The sequence below is a fragment of the Myxine glutinosa genome, chromosome 1 (assembly GCF_964187855.1).
Source record: "Myxine glutinosa chromosome 1, kmMyxGlut1.1, whole genome shotgun sequence".
NCBI lineage: Eukaryota > Metazoa > Chordata > Myxini > Myxiniformes > Myxinidae > Myxine > Myxine glutinosa.
In genome coordinates, this window is record NC_136261.1 from 369351343 (window position 1) to 369376172 (window position 24830).

The 24830-nt window shown below is 45.6% G+C and overlaps 2 protein-coding genes across 2 annotated transcripts in view; one reads left to right on the forward strand and one right to left on the reverse strand.

The window, feature by feature from the left end:
* LOC137414956 (E3 ubiquitin/ISG15 ligase TRIM25-like) overlaps window positions 1–24830 on the forward strand; it is a 1058494-nt gene that overhangs the window by 802525 nt on the left and 231139 nt on the right. The window lies entirely within an intron of this gene.
* On the reverse strand, window positions 1574–16085 carry LOC144889523 (tripartite motif-containing protein 14-like). Its single transcript, XM_078770085.1, has 3 exons — window positions 15945–16085; window positions 13740–13793; window positions 1574–2233 (listed from the first exon to the last, which is right to left on the reverse strand). Exons 1-3 carry the CDS (start codon window positions 16078–16080, stop codon window positions 1707–1709), a joined length of 717 nt encoding a protein of 238 aa, XP_078626211.1. The 5' UTR covers window positions 16081–16085; the 3' UTR covers window positions 1574–1706.

Consider the following 24830-nt stretch of genomic DNA (forward strand, 5'->3'; position numbering starts at 1 on the left):
AGAGAGAGGGGGATAGTGTGAGAGAGAGGGGGAGAGTGTGAGAGAGATAGGGACAGAATGTGAGAGAGAGAGGGAGAGAGTGTGAGAGAGAGAGGGAGAGAGTGTGAGAGAGAGGGAGAGAGTGTGAGAGAGAGGGCGAGAGTGTGAGAGAGAGAGGGGGTGAGTGTGAGAGAGAGAGGGAGAGAGTGTGAGAGAGAGAGAGAGAGAGGGACAGAGTGTGACAGAGAGAGAGGGAGAGAGTGTGAGAGAGAGATGGGGAGAGTGTAAGAGAGAGAGGGGGGAGTGTGAGAGAGAGAGGGAGAGAGTGTGAGAGAGAGAGGGAGAGAGTGTGAGAGAGAGAGGGGGAGAGTGTGAGAGAGAGAGGGGGAGAGTGTGAGAGAGAGAGGGAGAGAGTGTGAGAGAGAGAAAGGGAGAGAGTGTGAGAGAGAGAGAGGGGGAGAGTGTGAGAGAGAGAGGGAGAGAGTGTGAGAGAGAGAGAGAGAGAGAGAGGGGGAGAGAGTGAGAGAGAGGGAGAGAGTGTGAGAGAGAGAGAGAGAGAGAGAGGGGGAGAGTGTGAGAGAGAGAGAGGGAGAGAGTGTGAGAGAGAGAGAGAGAGGGGGAGAGTGTGAGAGAGAGAGAGGGGGTGAGTGTGAGAGAGAGAGGGAGAGAGTGTGAGAGAGAGAGAGGGGGAGAGTGTGAGAGAGAGAGGGAGAGAGTGTGAGAGAGAGAGAGAGGGGGAGAGTGTGAGAGAGAGAGAGGGTGAGAGTGTGAGAGAGAGAGGGGGAGAGTGTGAGAGAGAGAAAGGGAGAGAGTGTGAGAGAGAGAGAGGGGGAGAGTGTGAGAGAGAGAGGGAGAGAGTGTGAGAGAGAGAGAGAGAGGGGGAGAGAGTGAGAGAGAGAGCGAGAGAGTGTGAGAGAGAGAGGGGGAGAGTGTGAGAGAGAGAGAGGGAGAGAGTGTGAGAGAGAGAGAGAAAGAGGGGGAGAGTGTGAGAGAGAGAGAGGGGGAGAGTGTGAGAGAGAGAGGGAGAGAGTGTGAGAGAGAGAGGGGGAGAGTGTTGGAGAGAGAGGGTGAGAGTGTGAGAGAGAGAGGGGGAGAGTGAGAGAGAGAGGGGGAGAGTGTGAGAGCAAGGGAAGGAGAGATAAAGAGTGAGAGTGAGCGAGAGAGAGAGAGAGGGAGAGTGTGAGATTGTGTAGAGGGAAAGGGCCGGTCCATGGGGACCGATCAGCACTTGATGAATCCGGGCAGCAGGAAGAAAGGGGAAGATTTGACCCACGACTTCAGTTTGGGGGTACAACCATCACGTGTCGGTAGAAGTTGTGGTATATGGTGGTGTCGTGTGTATAAATATATAAATAATTAATAGTTGTGTGTTGTTGGTGGAGACGGTAATCTGACAGGATGAGGATGGAGTCTGATGTGATTCTTGGGGTTTTTTTCACTTCAACAATTCAGAAAACCAGGTCCCATGACTTTTTCTCTCATCCCAAAATCATGAGACATACGTCATGCCCAGATATTGTTGTGAATATGTGAGGAATGTGAAGGAAATAAATGCATTTTCATCAAACACTAAATTAGAAAAACAATAAATGTATTTAATTTTATAAACTTTATTAACAAAGAAACAATCAGATTGTAAATACATTGTTATAATCACAAAGTAAATAATCAGAAGGGAATGAACGAACACAATGGAATGAATGAACAAAACGGAATGAACGAAATGATTAAAACGAGCAAAACCGCACGGAGTCATCATCACCATAAACCCCAATCGCGGGTTTAACGGGGACCAGGAAGTTCTCCCTGAACACGTGCAGAACCCTCGAGTCCCGGAAACACGTAAACTCTCCCTCCTCACAATCCAACAAGAACCCCAACCGTTCAGGATCCCCCGGCACGGACAGGAGGGTTCCTCGATTGTTGTGGACTGTGTAGTATTTGTTTTCATATTTCACCAAACACCAAGACTCGGGATTCCCTCCTAACATGCACTCATTCCCTTCCCCTTTCCTCCCCATGGAGTTTAAACAGATTCCGATTCTCCACCAACTACTCGACCTCACATCGACCTCCCAGTAATGACGACCCGAGGAGAAACTCTCAGAGGAAAGAACTTGTGACCAACGATCAAACCGATCAGGATGTTCCGGGTACGGATTGTCGGTCTCGGTTTGAGTCGCCGTCCTGAGATCCCGGGAGATCTTGATCAGTGGATTTGCAGAGTTTGGGTCCAGACTCGGGGTCCGTCCATCTGTGGACACGACGCGGGGTCACAGACTTCGTCAGACAAACGGACAGAAACACAAACACATTAATCTCTTTTATAACATTTGAAATATTAAATACATTATTAATTTCACCTTCTTTACGAAACACAATTCACCTTTCTGTACCTGGTTAGGAATCCCCGAACATCCTCTTGTTCCCATATAACAAAACCCTCCCTCGACCATCCTCTTGTTCCCATATAACAAAACCCTCCCCCGCACATCCGGTTATTTAATTTTCGCCTTCGTGCGATTTTCTTTTAAAATTAAAATAATTACGTTTCATGGAAATTGTAACATCTTGTGAATGGGTTATGGGGTTACATAAACCTGGTGTTACCTTAACGGTTAAGGTGGCGGGTTTAACATCTTAAGGTCCTGAGATTGAGCACCTGTCGTACCGTTAAAATAACACCTGGGCCCGGTTTCTGGAAGGATATCACATATTTATCCACTGGAGAGCTTCGAGCAACCGGGCCCAGGTGGGCTGACTCAACCTGTCATCCTTCCGTGGTGGACCAGGTGAGTACCAGCTTACTGGGAGTAATAAACCATTCGAGTATCCTGCGTCGGAGTGGCGACCTGGCCAGTACTGCACTCCTTAGCCAATGAAATGGCGTGAAAGGAATTTTATTGTTACCTCCAACCAACGAAGGTGGACCGAGGTTATGTTTTCTACCCTGTCTGTTTGTGTGCAGGATATCTCAGAAAGGTATGGACGGATTCGGACGAGATTCGGTGTACCGGTGTGATAGGTGATAAGAAATAATTGATTCGATTTTGGTGAAGATCCGGATCCGGATACGAGAATTATTTTCGGGATTCTTCTTCATTGATTGGTGGTGGTTCAGATGCAGCCTGTGGCTGTTTGGCTGCATCATTTTCTGGGGACAGGACGTGCACTGATGCAATGCCCCCATTACCAGTCGGCAGGTACTCATTTTGCCCACCTTAAAAGGATGACAGGCTGTGTCAGCCCACCTGGTGTTCAACATCATGGCAGGGGCTCAAACTCAGGACCCGATCATTTAAAGCCAGCCACCTGAACCGTGAAGCCAACACCAACCTCACCATTGAATGATCGGGCGAACAATGATATACAGCACTATGTCTCAAAAAGTTATGGACAGATTCGGAGGAAACTTGGTGGATAAGTTGGGTGTGTGACAAGGAAGAGGTGATTCGGTTTTGGTGAAGGTTCGAATCCGGATCTGATCAGTGGGATAAAAATGGAATGAATCACCCTGGTATGCACCCTACCAGGTGTATGCACTCTACCAGGTGTATGCACTCTACCAGGTGTATGCATTCTGCCAGGGGTATGCATTCTGCCAGGGGTATGCACTCTACCAGGGGTATGCACTCTACCAGGGGTATGCACCCTACCAGGGGTATGCACCCTACCAGGGGTATGCACTCTACCAGATGTATGCACTCTATCAGGGGTATGCACCCTACCAGGTGTATGCACTCTACCAGGGGTATGCACCCTACCAGGTGTATGCACTCTACCAGGGGTATGCACCCTACCAGGTGTATGCACTCTACCAGGGGTATGCACCCTACCAGGGGTATGCACCCTACCAGGTGTATGCACTCTACCAGGTGTATGCATTCTGCCAGGGGTATGCATTCTGCCAGGGGTATGCACTCTACCAGGGGTATGCACTCTACCAGGGGTATGCACCCTACCAGGGGTATGCACCCTACCAGGGGTATGCACCCTACCAGATGTATGCACTCTACCAGGGGTATGCACTCTACCAGGGGTATGCACCCTACCAGGGGTATGCACCCTACCAGGGGTATGCACCCTACCAGATGTATGCACTCTACCAGGGGTATGCTGGAGGTATGGCCTTTACCAGGATTATACATTCTGCCTAAGGTAGACACTCTACCAGGGGTATGCACCCTACCAGACATGGGCGGACTGGCCATAGGGCATTTGGGCAATGCCCGGTGGGCTGGGACCGCTGGATAAAAAATGGGCCGCTCGGCTGGATAACAAAACTGCTGAAAAAAAATTTGCCACGGAAAACTTCTGCCTCCATCCCCAGGGATTCCCCGCTAAATATCAAAAGTTCAAAAGTTCGCCCCTGACACCTCATTATAATTACTAGCAATGGTACCCGCCCAGTAACACGTACCAGAGAAAACAATTCGTTTGCGCAATGGGCTCTCCAATATTCGATGTGTTCACGGTTTGAATTACGTAACGTTGTAGCGGTTGCGGAAGTGCACACAATCCCCTTACACCGGCTGATGATGCAACCGGCAAGCGATCACTGCCCAGTGCCCGGGCCGCTCGGACGCGTCCAGCCTTGCCTTTCTCGTGCATACGCGCGAGCTGCACACCACGCCCCATTGAGAAGCGTGGCAGACCTTTGCTGGCTACGCCCCCTTGCCTGAACATTTCCTTATTAGGACTGCAATCGCGCTTCGCTTATACCACGCCCCGCCTGAGAGGCGTGGCTTTTGTTCTTATATACTGCAACCCGATAAACGGGTTTTCGTGTGTTTTTGCCTGAGCCCTGAGCTCTAATAAACGGCTCGGAGTAAAACTGTTTGCTTGGTCGCGTCCATTTTGTTCCTCGACGTACCTTAGAGCACAGCTCCCTACAACGTAACGTTTGTGACTATGTTTGTGACTTTTGTGTTCACGGTAGTGTTTGATGTGGCGGTGCGAACGCAATTTCGTCATATTTTTCATTTTTATTTTCGTAATCGTTTAATGAACGTTTAATGAGCGTAAGAATAATGTTTAATGAGCATTAGATTAGATGAATGAATGAATGTTTATATGAATAATGCCATGGCGTCACGTTGGCAGCAGTGACAATATAAAAATGTTTGCCAAGAACTTCAAAGAGAGAAAAGGAACTTTTATCAGCAATGTCGTCTATCCTGAAGTTCTAAGCTGAAGAGGAGGTACCGTACAAAATCATTCCATTTTTTTTCCTAAAGAAAAGCGTACAGTTGATATCACGATTTGAAACACGATGGAACAATATTTACCGATATGAACAGTGATGTGGTTTTTTAATTGAAATTCTAAAAATCCTGTTTAGATTTTGATGATTTGCGTGTGATATTTAACGGATGTTAAAATAAATCACGCCTCCTAATTGAAGCCCCGCCCTTGGGGCGGGTACCGTTGCTCGTCATAGATAATGGCGACACAACAATTTTTAACGCTTTGCTTTGAAGAACGGGAATGAAGGGTGAGGAGCGTGTTAATATGTCTGGTTTAAGGCTGTGGGCTGTGAGGTGAGGGGGTTTTAAGCCTGATTTTAGTCTTACAGCCGCCATGTTGGTGCTCACTGTCACTGCGATGCGATGCGATGCGAAAGACGCCTCAGAGCTGTTACATTCACAATCGCTATGTCGTGTGTACTCCCGATACGTGTTTCCTTCGATTGTAAAAACTACAAAATCAACAGTAAAAAGGATTTTAAGCCGATAGGCCAAGTAAGTTTAGATAGGTCTACTGACTACTGATCTAGTATTGATAACAATGTCGCGAACTGACTTACGATGCTATTTTTGTTTGTTTTTTCAGCATCTGCATATGTAACCAACAATGGATAAAGCAAACCAGAAGAGAAGAAAAGGAGGTGCTGAGAAGGAACGTGATCGAAAGAAAAAGAAACTGTCAGATAGTGCTTCAAAGTACAGAAACCTTTTGGATCTGTTCAAGAGTACTTATACTGGGCCTGGTGAAGTCAGTGAACACGGGGATAAGGATACTGAATCGGTAGCTGGACCATTAGCAGCTGAATTGGTAGATGATCAATTGGCAGCTGAATCAGTAGATGACCAATTGGCAGCTGAATCGGCAGAATTGGTGCAAATTGGTGAACACGAACAGGTGTGGTCACCTGAGAGAGATGTACCTGCTGCAGCTGCTACACTTGCAGAGGAGGGATACCCCTTGATTAACTACTTTAAGAAACCATGTAGAGATGAAGATTGTTTGCTGTTTTGGAATTACCACCCTAATCGAAAAACTGACAACCGAGTGGTCAAGAGGTGTTTCATGCGAAAAGATGGTACAAACAGATGGTGGTTGTCATACAACAAGGACAATCATTCTCTTCACTGTTCAGTGTGCTTGGCGTTTTCCAGCACCTCAGACTGGTCCATGTTCATCGAGGGAATGACCGACTGGCGACATGTACATACACGTGTTGAAGAACATGAACGCTCTTCTTTTCATTTGAGATGCTCAACAGCATACCTGGTAGATCAACAACAGTCCAGCGTTTCTCACCTGCTCGCACGTAGCCATCATGATGAGGTTAGAAAGAGACGACAAGTGATGGAAAGAGTTGTGGATGTGGTCAAACTCATTGGTAAGAGGGGACTGAGCTACAGAGGAAGTAATGAAGAAGCAGCATACACACTTGACAATGAGAAGATCGACCACGGTACATTTCTGGAAGTTGTAAAACTACTTCGGAAGTATGATTCCTGCACAGCCGATCATCTCTCTCACGTTGTCCAGAACAGCAAGAAGCAACATGAGAAGGCAAAGAGTTCACTTGGTCGAGGCTCCTTGGTAACTTTGCTGTCTAAAACTACAGTGAATTATGTTATTACAGTTATCCGGGATAAGATACGTCAGTGGATTTCTGAAGAAGTAACAGACATGTTTGCTGTGGAAATTGATACCACTCAAGACATCTCAACACAAGACCAGTGCTCTGTTGTTCTTAGATATGTTGATAGCACTGGCACTATCCAAGAAAGATTAGTGAGTGTGGTGAAATGTGAGGAATCTACTGGCGAAGCTTTTGTGCAACTTGTTTCTGAAGTCTTGTTAGGACTGAATCTTGGCCTCAAGAACTGTGTTGGAAACTCAACTGATGGTGCAGCAAACATGCAGGGGCGCTACAAAGGCTTCAGTACTCTGCTATCAAAGGAGGCTCCAATGCAGATCCATGTTTGGTGCCACGCACATGTGTTAAATCTCGTTGTGACCGAAGCTACAAGTGTTGTGGTCACTAGCGCATCACTGTTCTCACTACTGAATGACATTGCAGTATTCTTTCGGGAATCTTATCAGCGAATGAACATCTGGAGTCGACACTCCACTACTGTGAAACGATTGGGAACTATCAGAGAAACTAGATGGTGGTCAAAGGATGCCGCCTTGAAGAAGGTTTTTGGTTCATTCAACAACCCAACTGGAGTGCTTTTCATGGAAGTTATCACCACTCTTAATGCCATACTGGTTACTGACCAGATCCAAGCAGCTGTTGAGGCCAAGGTGAAGGGATACATTGACAGTCTCCTGAAGTTTGAAACAATTCTGACTGCACAAGTATATCTGCAAGTATTCTCCCGCACTACAGCGCTCTCCAAGTATCTACAAACTGTACAACTGGATCTGCTGACTGTGCACCGGATGGTGGATGAATTGCTAGAGAAGATGCAGATGCTACGGGATGACTTCCAAGCTTGTCATGATGCAGCTGAAAAGTTTGTTCAATGGGCTAATGACCAGCTGGATGAAATGGATGTAAATCTTGTTATGGAAGAGTCCCTTCCTATAAAACGGCAAAGACAGCACAAACGCATTGATGGCGAACTGTCCATAGATGAGGCTACATCAGCTTCTGACCCAGTAAAGAAGTATCGCATTGAAGTGTACAACCGAATAGTGGACACGATTGTGAGCAGCATTGAGCAACGTTTGGGAGCGAGACATGGGTAATGAACGTAGAGCAGCAACGAAGGTTGGAAAGGGTGGAAATGCGAATGGTTCGACGGATGTGCGGAGTATCGTTGAGAGAGAGGAAGACAAATGATGAATTGCGAAAGATGATGGGAATAGAGCCTGTGATTGATGCTGTGAAGAGGAACAGGTTGAGATGGTTTGGTCATGTGTTGAGGAAGGATGAAAGTGACTGGTTGAGAAGAGTGATGGAAATGAATGTAGAAGGAAGTAGAAGACGGGGAAGACCGAGAAAGACTTGGCTAAAGATGGTGGAAGAAGAAATGCGGGCAAGGGGGTTAACAAGGAGAGATGCAGAAAATAGGGCAAAATGGAGAAGATTGTCATGGGGACCGCAAGGCTAACCCCCGCTCTAGCAGGGAAAATGGCCTTTAAAATGCATGTTGTTGTGTGTTGTATTGAGCAGCGGTTTGACAGATCAGCAACATCAACATTGTATGCTGATCTCTCACTTCTTCACCTAAGGAACTTTGATCAAGTGCCATCGGGAGCTATGGAAGAGCTGCATAAACATTTGCTGAGATTTGATGATGGTGTCACTGCGGAACAACTACGAAAAGAACTGCGAAGCCTTGGAGAACAATGGTCAACACTGAAACAATCAGTAGCAGATGCTTATACAGTGCAGGAGGATAGTGAGTCTGAACAGGACAGGAAGACTCTGCCAAGTACATGTAAGTCATGTAAAGCCTGTCCTCTCTGCTGCTACAAGGTGCTCCTCAAGTTGAACCTCTTCACTGATGCCTACAAGAGCATTGGGCTTGCCTACAAGCTGCTGCTAACGCTGCCTGTGTCACAAGTGGCATGTGAACGGTCTTTCTCTGCTTTGAAGAGAATCAAAAGCCGTCTGCGAAGTACAATGACACAAGAACATCTTGAGGCGTTCATGTTGATGTCTGTGGAAAAAGGGATCCTGGCCAAACTTGAAAACAAGGATATCATTGATGGTGTGGCTGCCAGAAGCAGCGAACTGCGCAGGCACCTACTCTCTTAGACATGACATGTGCTTGTGTTACTGAAAATAAATTTAATTTTTCGTGGATTTTGTTTAGTTTTTTTTTTTTCAAGCATTTCGTCTATTTTCTCAGATAAGCAACATATAAATGAATAATGGGCCGACCTAGGTGAAGGATGCCCGGGCCGGTTTTAAGACCCAGTCCGCTACTGCTACCAGAGGTATGCACTCTGCCTCCACCAGGGGTATGCCCACTACCGAGTGCCCTTGTAGTTATTAGTTAACAGTGGCACTGCGTCTGCGGCACAGCCACACTTCCAGAAAATGATGCAACCATCAGCCGGGTGGCTGCACACGAACCACTCACATCTTGTTGTTCATAATATTAATAGGCCTAATCTTCTTCAGACAACATATTTCCGAGCTGCCGATATCAATGGCAATGATTCGTTCGGCCACCATCCGACTGAGTTTTACTTCCTGTGACATCCTTTGGTATTATAATTCTAATAGTTTGAAAGGATTCCACGAAAACGACGTAAAACGACATTTCTTTACAAAATAATAGGACCGGGGTAGGCGTGGCTATGACGGTCGTTCAGCTTGATGGAGGCGGGGCCACTGGACACATTTGCCTCAGTGTCGGCGTTGTGCGTGATAATGTGGAATCAAATAATATCAGCAGAAATATCCTGCCTCGGAAATGCCTTGTTTTTCAGTGTTACATTCATGAAAATAAAATAATAGCTACACACCGGCATCGTACACGGGACACGTGATCACGAACCTTCCAGTCACGGGTCAAGGCAAAGCGAACCACGTGATCAATAACCATCTCGAGTCACGGTTTCTCGGCGGCAGATTCGCTACGTCGGCGCATCACTGATGCCGTTGTGTAGAACAGGCTGAACAAGGGATCAACTCGAACTCTGAATTGAATAAATATTTGAATTGACATTTAGTGTTCCTTTCATCTTTGTTTTGGCATACTGCGTTGACTGGACTGGTCAATGGTCAACTAATTCATATTTAAATATAAAGATCCTAGTTTCCCTACTCGATCAAACCTGAACCTTGCTGTGCACGTGCTCAGATAAAAAAGTGTGTCACGTGTACAGTGTGTTTGACCAACGTCTTTCTGATGATTTAAATGACTATTTTTGTCTGGAGAGAATCTACTCAAGTATTACTGAGGTCTTCTGATTTCGCAGAACCAGGATTTGGATACTGCAGATAAATACTTATATCTTGTCTTGATAAAGTTCTTCAATGAGGTTAACTTTACAAAACTATTATCAGTGTGTGCTGGCACTTTCGACTCTACGTACTAACGTCGGGATGACGCGGATAAAAAAAAATGTTGGCCCCACCCACTGATACAAAACGAAAGTTGGAGTATGTTTTCGTACTCTCATAGTAGTTTGTTGAGGATAGTTGCAGTTCGAGTGTATAATAAGTTTTGTTGACACTTCAAGTAAGCAAAACAGTAAAAACCACGAGCGTGTCTTTCACGTCCAGACATCCATAAATTCCTCTCGAAAGGTTCCGCCCCTCCCCTCTGTTCTCTCCCTATTGGTTAGAGGGAAACCACAACAGTTATTTTGGGCATTTCTAAGTGCAGTTCGTTGTGTGGCCTGAGGCTGGATTGACATTACTCTTTGAGAAACGAGCAATAAGACAGAGCTGCAAGATACAGTCAGGCTTACGTAAAACAATATAGGAACACATGTACAGTGTTTGACATTGCTGATTAAGATACACTGCCAGTCTAAAGTTTTAGAACAGCTCATTTTTCCAGTTTTTATTGAAATTTACGCAGTTTTATGTCTCAATGTACTCTGAAATTAAGCATAGAACAAATAAACAACTGGAGATAACAAAAAAAAAATCATAGAATCATTTTGTTTAACAAAATTTAATTTAAATTTTTGACTCAGCAAAGTATCCACCTTTTGCAGATATAACTGCCGAACACACTCGTGGCATTCTTTCTCCAATGGAAATCAAATATTGTTTGGGAAGTTCTTCCCAACACTGTTGCAGAAGTTCCCACAAATGTGTTGCACTTGTAGGTTGCTTTGCTTTCACCCTTCTGTCCAATTCATCCCAAACCAGCTCGATGGGGTTTAAGTCTGGAGACTGTGCTGGCCATTCCATGATTTGAGGCCTGCCCTCTTGTTCTTTTCCTCCAAAGTAGTTTTGACGTCGCCTGGAGGTGTGTTTAGGCTTTCACACCTGGACACACCTGGAGGTGTGTCCAATCTTCAGTAGTCCACTGGCGGCGCTTCATGGCCCAGGCAAGCCTCTTTTTTTTATTTTGCCATCTTAGCAATGGCTTTCTTACTGCCACTCGACCTGTCAAACCTGCAGCTCGAAGTCTTCTCTTCACAGTTGAAACTGAGACTTGCTTACTTCGACCAGTGTTAAGCTGTGCTTGAAGCTGTTGTCCTGTGAGCCGCCTATCACGCAAGCTGTTGACTCTCAGAAACTTGTCTTCTGATTCTGTTGTGGCTTTGGGTCTGCCAGACCTCTTCCCCTCAGTTTCCTCCAGTTTCCAATATACTACTTCCTGCAGTGCAATATTGTCCAAATAATGCTTCGGAGGGTACAATAACAGTCTGTTTCAACACTGCTTTTATACAGACAGGGGGTTTGTAATCAAGTAATCAGCAGAGGTTGGGACACCTGTACGAATTGTTTGCATCAACTTTCAAGGCTTAATTTACTTACATTGCTGTAGAGCAGCTGTAAGTTGATAACCCATTCCTTGTTCCCTGAAGAAGGCCTTTTTTTTACAATAAAACTGCGCAATTTACATTCTTTTCCCGTTTTTGCTAACCTAAACGTTTTTAACCTCGAGCAGTTTACTGTTTACCTTTGTACCATTTCAGGTTATTCACTGGATATTAAACTGCGTAAATTTCAATAAAAACTGGAAAAATTGAGGTGTTCTAAAACTTTTGACCGGTAGTGTATCTTGACACTTTTGCTCCAAGATTGAGCAGCAAACCATTGTGTTATTCCACATTGTAAAAAATAACAGAAACAAGCGAATAAAAAAAGCCCACAGAATCTTGTTTCTCACAGTCTGAGAGTCATTGAGGTGCTTTATTGCAAACTCCAAGCAGGCTTTCAAGTGTCTTTCACTGAGGAGAGGCTTCCGTCTGGCCACTCTGTCATAAGGCATTGATGGTTGTCCTTCTGGAAGTTTCTCCCATCTCCACACAGGATCTCCGGAGCTCAGCCAGAGTGATCATCCTGTTCTTAGTCACCTCTCTGACCAAGGCCATTCTCCCCCAATTGCTCAGTTTGGCCGGGCGACCAGCTCTAGGAAGAGTCCTGGTTGTTCCAAACTTCTTTCATTGAAGAATTTTGGAGGCCACTGTGCTCCAGATGGCTCTTGTCATGTGCTCTTGGGAACCTTCAATTATGCAGAAATTATTTATTATTATTTTCTGCATAATAATATTATTATTATGTTCTGCATAAATATATTTTCTGCATTATTGAAATTTTTTTTTTTTTGTAGGCTTCCCCAGATCTGTGCCTCGACACAATCCTGTCTCTGAGCTCTGCAGGCAGTTCCTCTGACCTCATGGCTTGGTTTTTGCTCTCATATGCATTGTCAGCTGTGAGACCTTATATAGACAGGTGTGTGCCTTTCCAAATCATTTCCAATCAATTGAATTTACCACAGGTGGACTCCAATCAAGGTGTAGAAACATCTCAAAGATGATCAAGACAAATGGGAGGCACCTCAGCTAAATCTCAAGTGTCATAGCAAAGGGTCTGAATACTTATGTAAATGTGATATTTCAGTTTTTCCTTTTGAATAAATTTGCAAAACTTTCTAAAGTCCCGTTTTCTCTTTGTCATTATGTGGTATTGAGTGTAGATTAATGTGGGAAAAAATGAATTTAAACGATTTCAGCATAAGGCTGCAACATAACAAAATGTGAAAAAAGTGAAGGGGTCTGAATACTTTCTCAATGCACTGTAGTAAGCTCCTATGTAATTTCAGGGACTTATTGCAAATTCAGTTGTCTTTCCTACTTTTCTTTTTTATCAACTTCGAGTGACCAATCACAAACGTAGATAATTATATAATGTTGTTATTAGAGATGTCCTTGCAGTTTGTAAAAAGTTGATGATCATGTACTGAGAACTGATCAGGTACTGATATCATGTACTGTTGATGATCATGTACTGTATTCAGGCTGCTAATTTGTAGAGTCTCCGTATGTGGCGAGACCACAAGAGTAATCAAGTGTTGTTGTAACCAGTGGAGTGTTTGTCGAAGCTTGAAGCAATAATTGATTAAGTGTAAATGAGGCAGTGATGTAAGGATTTCCTGTTTACTGTGAATGGCCAAACAGATGTTGATCTTCACAAGCACATGATCAGATGAAAATGCATTCTTTGTTTGAAATTAGTTTTGGTGATGCATAATTATCTGTTTGAAATTTCTTTATATTTTGTCCTTGATGATTTTGTGGAAAAATTTTCAAAAGTGAACTTTCAAAAAACAAGAAAGCTTTAACTATGTTGAACATATAAACCATGTAAGAGAGAAAAGAAACAAGTGTGTCTGAATGAATAAAAAAGGGAAACAAAATCAAAGGTGAGGGAACGAATTAAAGTCAAGAAAGTGGGAATTTTGAAAGATCATGGAAAAAGAGAAAGAGAAAAAAGAGAAAAAGAGAAAAACCAAAGAAGGACAATGAATTTCCTCGTTAAATATCATTCTTTTCAATCCCTTCACCCTCCATGTCCCATTTCCCTTCATTTCACTTACAAAGACTTCTCAAGCTGCTCTGGTCCAGCTCAGACATTTGGAGCTCCACTGGCTCTGTTGAAAGAAGGAAAGATAAAGCAACATCACAATCAATGTGGACACCCTGCTGTTTATTTATACAGTAAATATTTTTTGCTTTAAGGAACAATTTATAAACATGAACAGATTTGAACAATGTATGAATGCTACCGAGGCCTTTCCTGCATGCGCTGTGTGTGAATTTTCAGGGACTTGCTTCTGCCCATCAGGGCACTTTTAACCTGCCGCTGGTCGGGATTAGTGTGCAACTCAAACAGTCTTTTTAAACATGATTTTCAGCATTTAAACGAGTGGCAAATTATCGATGATTAACCATAATTGTTTTGCTCCTGCGTGAAAATCAGACTCCTGGAAAAATAGGAAATACGAGAAATATCGATGGATGAGACCGAGAGGTGTTTAGTTCCGTTAATTTCCTGTTAATACAAGCGAGCTGTGGATACACACAAAAATAGACACACACACACAAAAACACACACACACACACACACACACACACACACACACACAAAACACACACACAAAAACACAGACACACAAAAACACACACACACAAAAACACACACACACAAAAACACACACACACACACACACACACACACACACACACACACACACACACACCTTATCTTCAAGCAATAAATGCAAAAATCAAGTATAATTTATCTTGCCCCGTCCTCCTGGAAACAGGAAAAAGGAAACAAAGAAAATGTATTTATCCCAGCCCTCACAGCTCCAAAATCTCGTTTGGTCTTTTCCTCTATGAAGCAGGTTCTAATCAAGGATTTGCCTGTACTTGGCTCCATTCAATGTTCCCTCTGTCCTTACAAGTCTCCCAGTCCCTGCCACTGAAAAGCATCCCCACAGCATGATGCTGCCACCACCGTGTTTCACAGTGGGGATGGTGTCAGATGGGTGATGAGCTGTGCTCTGTTTCCGCCAGAAATAGCGCTTTGCATTCAGGCCGAAGAGTTCAATTGTCGTCTCATCAGACCACAGAATATGTTGCCTCACTCACAGAGTCTTTCACGTATCTTTTTGCAAATTCCAGGCATGCTGTCATGTGCATTTTTCTCAGGAGTGGCTTTGTCTGGCTTCACAAATCCAGCCATAAAGCCTAGATTTGTGAAGTGCTGCAGACTCTTATCCTTCCAGCAGGTTCTCCCATCTCAGCCAAGGAACTCTTGTTCTGTCACAGTGGTCATTGGGTTATTGTTCACCTTCCTTGACCAAGGTGCTTCTTGCCCGGTTGCTCAGTTTGGTCGGACAGAACTTTCAACATTCTAGAAATTGCTTGATACCTTTCCTCCGATCTACGCCTCCTCACAATTCTATCTCAGAGTTATACGGACAGTTCCTTGGACTTCATGGTAGTTTCTTCTCTGACATGCACTGTCAACTGCAGGACCTTGTATAGAAAGGTGTGTTTCTTTATAATATAATTTCCAATCAATTGAGCTCCATTAGCTCTGTTTGAAACGTGCCATGTTTGTTTTTTAATTTAACATTTTTTTGTCAATGCACTAATTGTATTTTATAAACTTTTATCTTGTAAGCAATCTTTGATTGAAAATTATGAATATGTATGCATGTGCAATTCAGCCATTCGCTGTCAGACATGCTTTCGACAAACCATTTTGATTGATTGATTGAATTGGCCATAGTGGACTCCAATTAAGTTGAACATCCATCTTGAGGATGATCAAAGGAAATTGGATGCACCTCAGCTCAATTTGGAGTGTCATAGGAAAAGTATTGAATACCTGTTGGCTCAAGACATTTCAGCTTTTCATTTTTAATTATTTTGTAAAAGGAAATTCTAAAAAAATTAATTCCACATTACGGGGGTATTACGTGTAGATCAGTGACCAAAAAAATCTACATTTTATCCATTTTAAATTCAGGCCGTAACACAACAAAATGTGAAAATAGTCAAGGGGTGTGAATACTTTCTGAAGGTACTGTACGGTATCCTTTAAGGTGCCCCAAACACCGCTAAGGTGCCCCAACAGATTATGTCCTTTTGAAAGTTGTGTATGAGAGGAAGACAATGATCTTTGTCATTTATATACTTTTCACTTTTCTATTATCCTTCCTGGTTCTCTCGCATCTCATGTTCCCCAAATAATTATTCTTCTTACAAAATCGCACATTTTTGTCACTCACTCCTTATATTCTTCAGAAAGTTCTCATGGAGTACAATTAATGAGCCCAGATTCTTCTCCTCCTTGGAGAAGTCCAACACTGTGGGTTGTGCCATCTTCAGAGATTGAAAATGTGACACCGACTCGAGCCTTGGCATGAAAAAGAAAAAACTTCAGGAGGTCAGGGGGTCATTGGAGGAGAAAAAGGTTTGTAAAATGATATTATAAAAGCCTCAAATATGGAAGATATCGATAAAAGTGTGGTTGGAATAGAATGATAGATGGAATTTATATTTGCGCCAATCTTTCGATGAGAATCTATAATTCAGCGAATATATGAAAAGGCGAATGTTTAAAACAAATGGACTTGATAAACTTTTATTTTCTTCATGTTCTCTCATATAATATGGATTCAGGTTACATTATATAACAAGAATCATCAAATGAGAACGAGTTGCGACATTTTTGGGATATACATATTTTTGGAAGAAGTAGACAATAAAATATATGTGGAGATGAATGAAAATGGATGATGGTTATGAAGAAGGAACAGAGATGAGGAAAAAAGCATGATGATGTGTCAAACAATGTGATGGACACCATCACAGTCTCACCTTTTTATGACATCCTTATAACCCTGAAAAGGAAGAAAACAGTGAATTACCTCACGACTTCTTCGTTAATGAATGCCCTCTTCATAAATGTAAATAATGCACACTGTTGAATTTGCAAATTTAAGCGTGAAATTAATTTTCATTTGACAGGCTGTATAATGTACCCCCTTGAAAATAACAACACAACAAGTACAGAAACATTCAAAGTACACCGCCCCCATTCCAAATAAATATATATCCTCCAGCGCGGCATTGCCGGGGCACCTCCGGCGCATGGCAATACCGCCGTGCAGCTCAGAGAGACTATATTGGGAGGGAGAGGTGTACAATAACTCATTGATTAATTGCGTAACTAAAATCAATAAAGGGTATTCATACAATATTATCTTAATCAATTGGCTATTAGCATAAGTAATCCACCAGTCGTTGATCCGAAGCTGTAAATTTTTAAAAAATCAATTCAATAAGTCATTCATTCAATAAGTCATGATTAATCATGCAATCAAAAATATCGTTTTTAGCCACATCACTTGGTCACTGTCGTGTCAAAATATCAGCTTGCTAGCTCAAAAGGTGCAAAGATGAGAAAGCAAATATATAAATGATTAATAATGAAAATAAATAAATAATAATCATAAAATAATTAAATAATTAATCAATTGGCTAATATAATACCTAAACCACCACCGTTTTATCCGAATGTATAACTTTTAAAAAACTTAAGTAATCAAGTCATTAATCGGACAAATTCAATAATTAATCGATGAATTGCTTAATAAATCAAAAATATCCTTTGTAGCCCATCACTTGGTCACTGTCGTGTCCAAATTTCAGCTTCCTAGCTCAAAGGACCTCAGAGATATCGCTCGGCAACCAAGAAAACAAGAAAGCAAGAAAGCAAGAAACCGGAGTGAAAACCGATGTCTCCCTTAAAGTGTGCGCCATTGCTGGGCACCGAAGGGGGCTCAGCAATGATGTCATGCAGCGCCAGGAGATGGCATAGCAAAGGAGTGGTGTACAACACAGAAATATCTAATTAACCTTCGCTCGTGAAGTGAAAAGTGGGGTTAAGCATTCAGGTGAGTATATGTGCCATATGTGTGCCACGTGCCACACGTGTGCCATGTCTGCATTAAAAAATTCATTTTCTTGGCAACTGTTGGTCCGATTGACGTGAACTTTTACCGTCGGAGCGCCTCTGCCAATTGATTTTTTTGCTGTTAATTATGACGTCATAGGTCACGTGGCATGGACGCCACCTTGGAAAAAAGTTGCACCTCCATATCTCCAAAACTACTCAATGGAAAAAATTGAAATATGGCTCATTGTCAAGTACTCCCCATGGGGAATAATATATTGTTGCGGAAATGAGGATTGTATGTTTTTTTTGTGTGCTTTATTATTATTATTGTCTATTCTGCGCCTCCTGCCTCCAGAGTTGTGTAAAGGTAAAAAGGGCGTCCCGGTAGTTAATTCCATGAAACACCACATTGAAGGACACGATAAAACCCTTGTTCAGTAGCTTATATCTTATTATGTGTTTTAGAGTAAGGCCTTGTCTTCCATTAGAATGACACTCCATTGCACCGGGTGAAAGAGATAGATTCCCTTCATTCCCATTCCCAAAAACCTCCATTTCCCCCTTTCGTCATTGCCAAGCCTCGATTGCCAATTACATCCCCTCCAAAGCCACCATTGACCACGAGGCAGGGTTGGGGAAGAAAGGCGGGTCCCCACCTCGTCAGAGAGGGGAGGAGTGAGTCAGCCCCACTCAACCAACCACGAACAAGGGGTTGGACTTGGAGAGAAAGATCAAGGAGGCTCGCGAAGGTTGAGGGGCGGGGCCTATATAACCCGCTGCGGGACGTTCCCCAACAGATCGCAGATGAGCTGAGAAAGGAGAGGAGCTTTTACACGAGAGTCGCAAACAGGGTCCAAGAGAGAGCTCGGTTGTGAGGTCCAACAGAGTTGAGAGTTGCACCGTTGTTGCGTGCGAGATACGAAAAGCCTTTGACGAAGAGCCGCTTCAACCAGCCCCGTTTCAACCAGCCGAGTGACCCTGCCGGCGTGCGCTGTAAAGCCGAATACAAGGAGCTGCCGGCGTGCGCTGTAAAGCCGAATACAAGGAGCTGCCGGCGTGCGCTGTAAAGCCGAATACAAGGAGCTGCCAGCTCCCCGCTTCCCGCCCGGAGTGGACCTGCTCGCTGTGCCCTGCGATCCCACCTGCTCATCCCTCCAAACGATTCCTACCCTTTCATCCATTTGCGTACGTGAGTTTGTTCTGTTCGTGCTGTCCTGGGTAGTAATTAAGTCAGTATAAGCTAGTAATTTGCACTGTGTTACCTGCTTTTTTTCATGTCCGCTGTAAATACCCGTGACTGCTCTTTTTGCTTATGTGTGTGTAAATAATAATAAACCCTGTTACTCTTCTGTACGTCTTCTTCTTCCTCCTCTTTGCATTCGTCGTCTTAGTCTTTTCCACATTGAATATCTGTGGCGCGATACGGCCAACGTTTGGGTGAATCGGGTTTAGTCGGGGAACAACTGTTCGGCCGCGGTGCCTTCGCTCGGCAAACAACATCCTTATCCGCGGACCATAACAAATGGTGTCAGAAGTGTCGGATTCGGACCTGAAGCGCGCGTAACGCGCTCAAAATTACAAGCTGCTGAAATTGTTTTAAAGAAAGAAAAAAAAACCCGAATTTTGAAATCGCGCCATGGCTGGTCAAGGTGACGGGATGTCGGTGGGTGAGCTAGAGGAGGGGTTAGGAGTAACCCAGGATCAGAGGGACGAAGTAGAGGAGAACATTGGCAATGTGGTTGAGGAGGTATCAGGCGCACAAAATGGCGTCCTCGCGCACATGGTTATTGCAGCACCAAATCTAGTCGCGCCCGTGGTCGCGGCAGCCGAGCCAGAGATGCCAGGGTACATGCGAGCCTTCATGGCCCATTTCATGGCAGAAGTACAGAAAAAGAACGACAGTATGGACAGGCTAGAAGCCAAAATGGGACAAATGGGGAACCGGATGGATGCTCAGGGAGAGCGATTGGGGGGCCAAATGGGGGTAATGAGGGACGGAGCGAGGGCTGATAGTGAGCGATTGGTGGGCGAAATGGGGGGCAAAATGGGAGAAATGGGGGAATGGCTAGAAGCTAAATTTGAGGGGTTAGACAACGGGATAAAAGAGGTAAAGAATGGGTTAATGGGGGTGGAAAATAGAATGGCTGCCCAGGAGAATCAGATAGAGGGGGTGAAAAATGGGTTAGAGGGGCTAGAAAAAAGGATGGAAGACAAATTGCGGGCAATAGGGGAGCAATCCGCCCGGGAAATCGAACAGATGGGGAACCAGATAGAGGAGGTGAAAATCGGGTTAGAAAGTAAATTGGATGCTCAGAGGGATGAATTGGGACAGATGAGGGTGGCATCTACAAAAGAGATGGAGGAGATGAAAGAGGAGATACGACGAGGTGTAAGTGAGGAGGTCTCGGGGGTACGCGAGGAGGGAAAGCGAGGCGAAAAGCGTATAGAGAAAGAAGTGAGGAATAATACGGCGAGGTTACAAGGAGGAATAGAGGGTCTGATGAGGGGAGTAGAACAGCTGACAGTGGGACAAAAGGAACTCGTGGACCAAGTGGAAAAGAACACTGCAATAATCGGGGGGGTTAAAAGCGACACAAAAGGACATAAAAAATGAATTAATAGCGACACAGAAGGAATGTCAGATGGTACCTGAGGGGTTGACTAAGAAGTTGGAAGAGGTGACAGAAGTAATGGAGACGAAGGACCGAGAGGTAAGGACGCAAATAGAAACTGTTAAAGTGGCGTTAGAGGAAGAGATAGAGGGAGCGCACCGGGAGATGAAGGAGGTAAAGGAAAAATTAGAGGAAGTGGAAGAAGGGGTGAGTGAAATTAAGAAGAGACGAAGGGAAACTAAAAAGGAGATAAGGGAGGAAGTGATGGAATTGGTACAAGGTCTGTGTTCAAATCATGATGATGTGCTCACTAACCAAATAAAGAGTTTGCAGGTGGCAGAGGAGGTGCGACGACGAGGTACCGAGGTGAGTGACGATGTACGCGGAAATGTATATGGTGTGAGGGGAGATTCAGTCGGCTTGGGGGGTGGTGTAGACCCGGGTGTTCGTGAGGGACCAATGGTGAGATGTATGACTGGTCCGGAGTGTATGGAAAGAGGAGGTGTGCAAGGAGGTCTGGCTATGGGGAGTGAGGGGGGTGCTGGTGAGCAAGGGTGTGCGAGTATGGAGTGGGTAGCGGGTTGCGGAAGGGCGACCCAGGCATCGACACCACGAGGGGTAGTGTTTGGAGGGACGGGGGATGCGCGGGAGCCCCCCGGGAATAGCGTACTGTGGGAGCCCGAGCGGTTTGGTCCCGCGTTGATCCCGCAGGGAGTGACGCGCGGGGTCCGACCTTCGGGCGCCCACAAGGTCCCACTCGCGCCGTATGACGGCAAGAGTGATTTGAGGGCGTACCTGGCGCAGTTTGAGTACGTGTGTAAAGGCAACGGTTGGAATCCGGACGAAGGTGGAGTACACCTGGTAGGGGCACTGCGCGGTGCGGCGGCGGAGGTGCTGACAGCTTTACCACCGGGTGCTCTCACCCTGCCAGCTCTCCGTGCGGCTTTAATTAACCGTTTAGGTATCCGAGCAGCAAAGCGAGCTTGTTAAAGCTCAACCTGCGCAGCGTAAACGCAAGCCCCAGGAGACCATCGGGGAACCTGCTCACGATATTCGCCGCGCGGTAGGGATTGCACACGCGGACATGGCAGCGAGTTCCCAGGAAAGCCTGGCGCTGGATCACTTTATTCAGGCCCTTCCGGATCTGGAGCTCCGACAACAGCTCGCCATGTGGCGCCCGCAGACCATGAGTCAGGCGGCCGATGCTGCAGCCCGTTGGGAAGCAGCGAGGCCCCTGGCCCGGGGAGGCGAGCGCCACGCAGTGGCGGTGCGTCAGGTGGGGCCCGTGATGGGGGGCCCTGACCTGGAGAGCATGGTTCGGAGGCTGGTGGATCGGCGTCTAGCGGGACTTGGACCATGGCAGGCGGCTCCAGTGGTGGCCCCCGGTAGTCCCCGACAGAGTACCCCAATTCGGACATACAGGGGGGGAAATTTGGAATACCGGAGGCAAGCACCTTACCAGGTGAGGTGCTATAATTGTACTCGGATGGGTCACCGTGCGTGGGAGTGTCGAGCTCCGCGCCGGGACGGTCCCCGCCAACCGATGCCCTCAACTCCGCCCAGTATCGATCGGCCTAGCCGACCTCAGACACCCCCCCGCCAGGGCCCGGGAAACTAGAACGTGCCGGGCATGCAGGGCGGTGTTCGGCAGTAGGGGATGGGGAGAAGCCCTCGTTGACGCGACAGGTCATTCATTGTGGCCAAATTGGAACGGGTAGTTTGACAATTCGGTGCAAAATTGCCGGCGTGGGAGTAGACGCCGTGGTGGACACGGGAGCCAGCGCCACGATCATCAGCCCCGTGATCCTTAATTCGAGTGCAGACGGCTGGGGTAAAATCCAGCGTCTGGAAAATCATAGCTTGCAGCTGGCTACCGGGGCAACGGCTCCGATCATAGGGCGTGGTTTTGTGACCCTCAAGTTGGGATCGGTAAAGCAAGAGATAGAGGTTTGGGTGGCGGAGGTGTGCGACCCGTGCTTAATAGGGTTGGATTTGTTGACTGCCGGCGGTTGTAAAATCGACTTGGGCCGGGGGATCCTGCAATGGGGGGTGGAAGAGCTACCATTGGAGGGGGTGAGCACGGCCGAGAGGGTGGAGCTGGAGGCTCCTGAGGCCGTGACCATCCCTCCGGGGGCCGAGGCCATAGTGCCGGCCCGATGGTCAGCCCGCCCGACATGGCAGGAATCCTGCGGCCTGGTCGAACCGGTGGCAGCGCGAACCATACCTGGTTTAATCGTGGGCCGCACCCTTGTAAAAACGGACGGGCCGGTGGTGGCCGTCCGAGTAATTAATATTAGCACAGAACCACGCACTATAGTAAAGGGCACGAAGATAGCTGGGTGCACCCCAGTTAGAGAAGTCGCGTCAGTGAGGGGCGAGAACATCCAGCCGAGCTGGCCCCAGGGGGAGCCTTCAATAAGTTCTAGGAATTGGCCCGATCCCATTTGCGAGATGGTAAATCGGAGTAGCATAGAGTTGGGAGGTACCCAGAGGGAGGCCTTACACAAACTGGTTGGGTCCCATTTGGACCTCTTCTCCTTGTCCACCGAGGATATTGGACGTACGGGCCTGGTGAAACATCAGATCCACACCGGTGAGGCCCGGCCTATTCGTCAGGCCGCCCGACGGCTCCCTTGGAGCAAGAGGGCGGAAGCTGACGAGCAGGTTGAAAAGATGCTCGACGCAGGCGTGATCGAGCCCTCGGGAAGTCCTTGGATGTCACCTGTTGTGCTGGTCAAAAAGAAAGATGGGACCACGCGGTTCTGCGTGGACTATCGCCAGCTAAACAACGTGACACTCAAGGACTCATATCCCCTGCCAAGGATTGATGACACCCTCGATGCCGTTGCGGGCTCAAATTGGTTCACAACTTTGGACCTCAAGAGTGGTTATTAGCAGGTGGAGATGGATCGGACAGGGAAGGAGAAAACGGCATTTTCCACAGGTAAGGGGCTGTATCAGTTCACTGTGATGCCGTTTGGTTTGTGTAACGCCCCCGCCACCTTTGAGAGATTAATGGAGCATGTGCTAGGCGGCATGCCATGGCAATCATGCCTGGTATACCTGGATGACGTCCTAGTACATGCAAAGACCTTCCCCCAGGCGTTAGCTAATTTGGACCAGGTGTTCGGGTGCCTCAGACAGGCAGGGTTAAAGCTGAACCCGAGTAATAGTCCAAGCCATTTAGCATTTGACGGGGAAAAAACTGCAACACTACCGATCTCATTAGTATTGATTACCCTCAAGGTACCTTTATAACATACTAAAAGTATAAAGGTCTAAAAATATGGGGTGACTCTCAAATAATGCAATCAAGTTTTCTCCATTTAGCCCCATGTTAAAAGACGTACATATGCCGCATGCTATGATTATTGTCGCTCTCTGAACTTCTATTGCTTATTTTATACACTGGACCTAATCACTAGCACGATATAATAAATAAAGGATATCATACTGTACAATATTGTATATATAAGTGAAGTTTTTACTGTTTTAGTGTCTTATTTAACCACACCCCGTTTTACAAAGACTGCTCACTCCACAGCAAGCGACGGTACATCATTATTTGTTTGTGAACCATATATATCTTAGTTTTTAATCCCATCAATGACATGTATTTAGTATGTTTAGGTCTATTGGCAATAACATACAGTAATAGTATATTCAACTTTTCGAAATTTGCAGGTAATCCAACCCTGAAGAATGGCGGCCAATTCGTGTGTGTTCTGCAATGAATCCACCAACAACGATAATCCAGTAGTGACACTTCGTGAAAAGGGAAGTCGGACTATTAATGTTGTTAGTGACCAGCGCAGTGACCCAATACAGACTGTTCCAGGTCAAGTTGTTCATCAAGAATGCCGACGTGTATACTGCAATCCAATAAAGGTAGCACAGAGTATCAGAGATACACACAGACCAGGCCCAAGTGTATCGCTCCGATCAGCAGAGGAAGCCTTCAACTTCAAAGCAGATTGCCTCTTCTGTGGTACAAAGGTGAACTTTGATAACAGGAAACAACAAGGAGATGTCCACTCTATCACATTTACAGAATGTAAAGATAGTCTTCTGCAAAAGTGCTCAACAAGGAACGATGCATGGGCCGATACTGTTCGGGCTCGACTGCTCATTGTGTGTGACCTTCCAGCGGCAGATGCCGTGTATCACCAGGTATGCAGTTCAAATTTCCGGACAGGGAAACTGATCCCTCTGAATTTTGTACATAATGAAACAGTACAGAAGAAACAGAAATTGGGTAGACGATACAAATCACCACACGAAGGCGGTCGTCCTGCTCTGGATGACAGATGTCAGGCATTTATAAAGGTGACTGAATTCCTTGAGGAAAATGACGACGAACAAAACACAATCTCTGATCTGGTGGACAAAATGGCCGAGTATCTTGCTGACTCAAATGCCGAGTCCTATTCTCAAAGATATATGAAAGACAGACTGATTGAACACTTTGGCGACAGAGTCATTGTCACAACAGTTAATGGCAAATCGAATGTTGCAACGATGAGGCAAACAGCTGACAGTGTACTTTTGGAGTTTCATGCAAACCAGTCTAAGGATCCTATGATTCAGAAGAAAAAATCCTG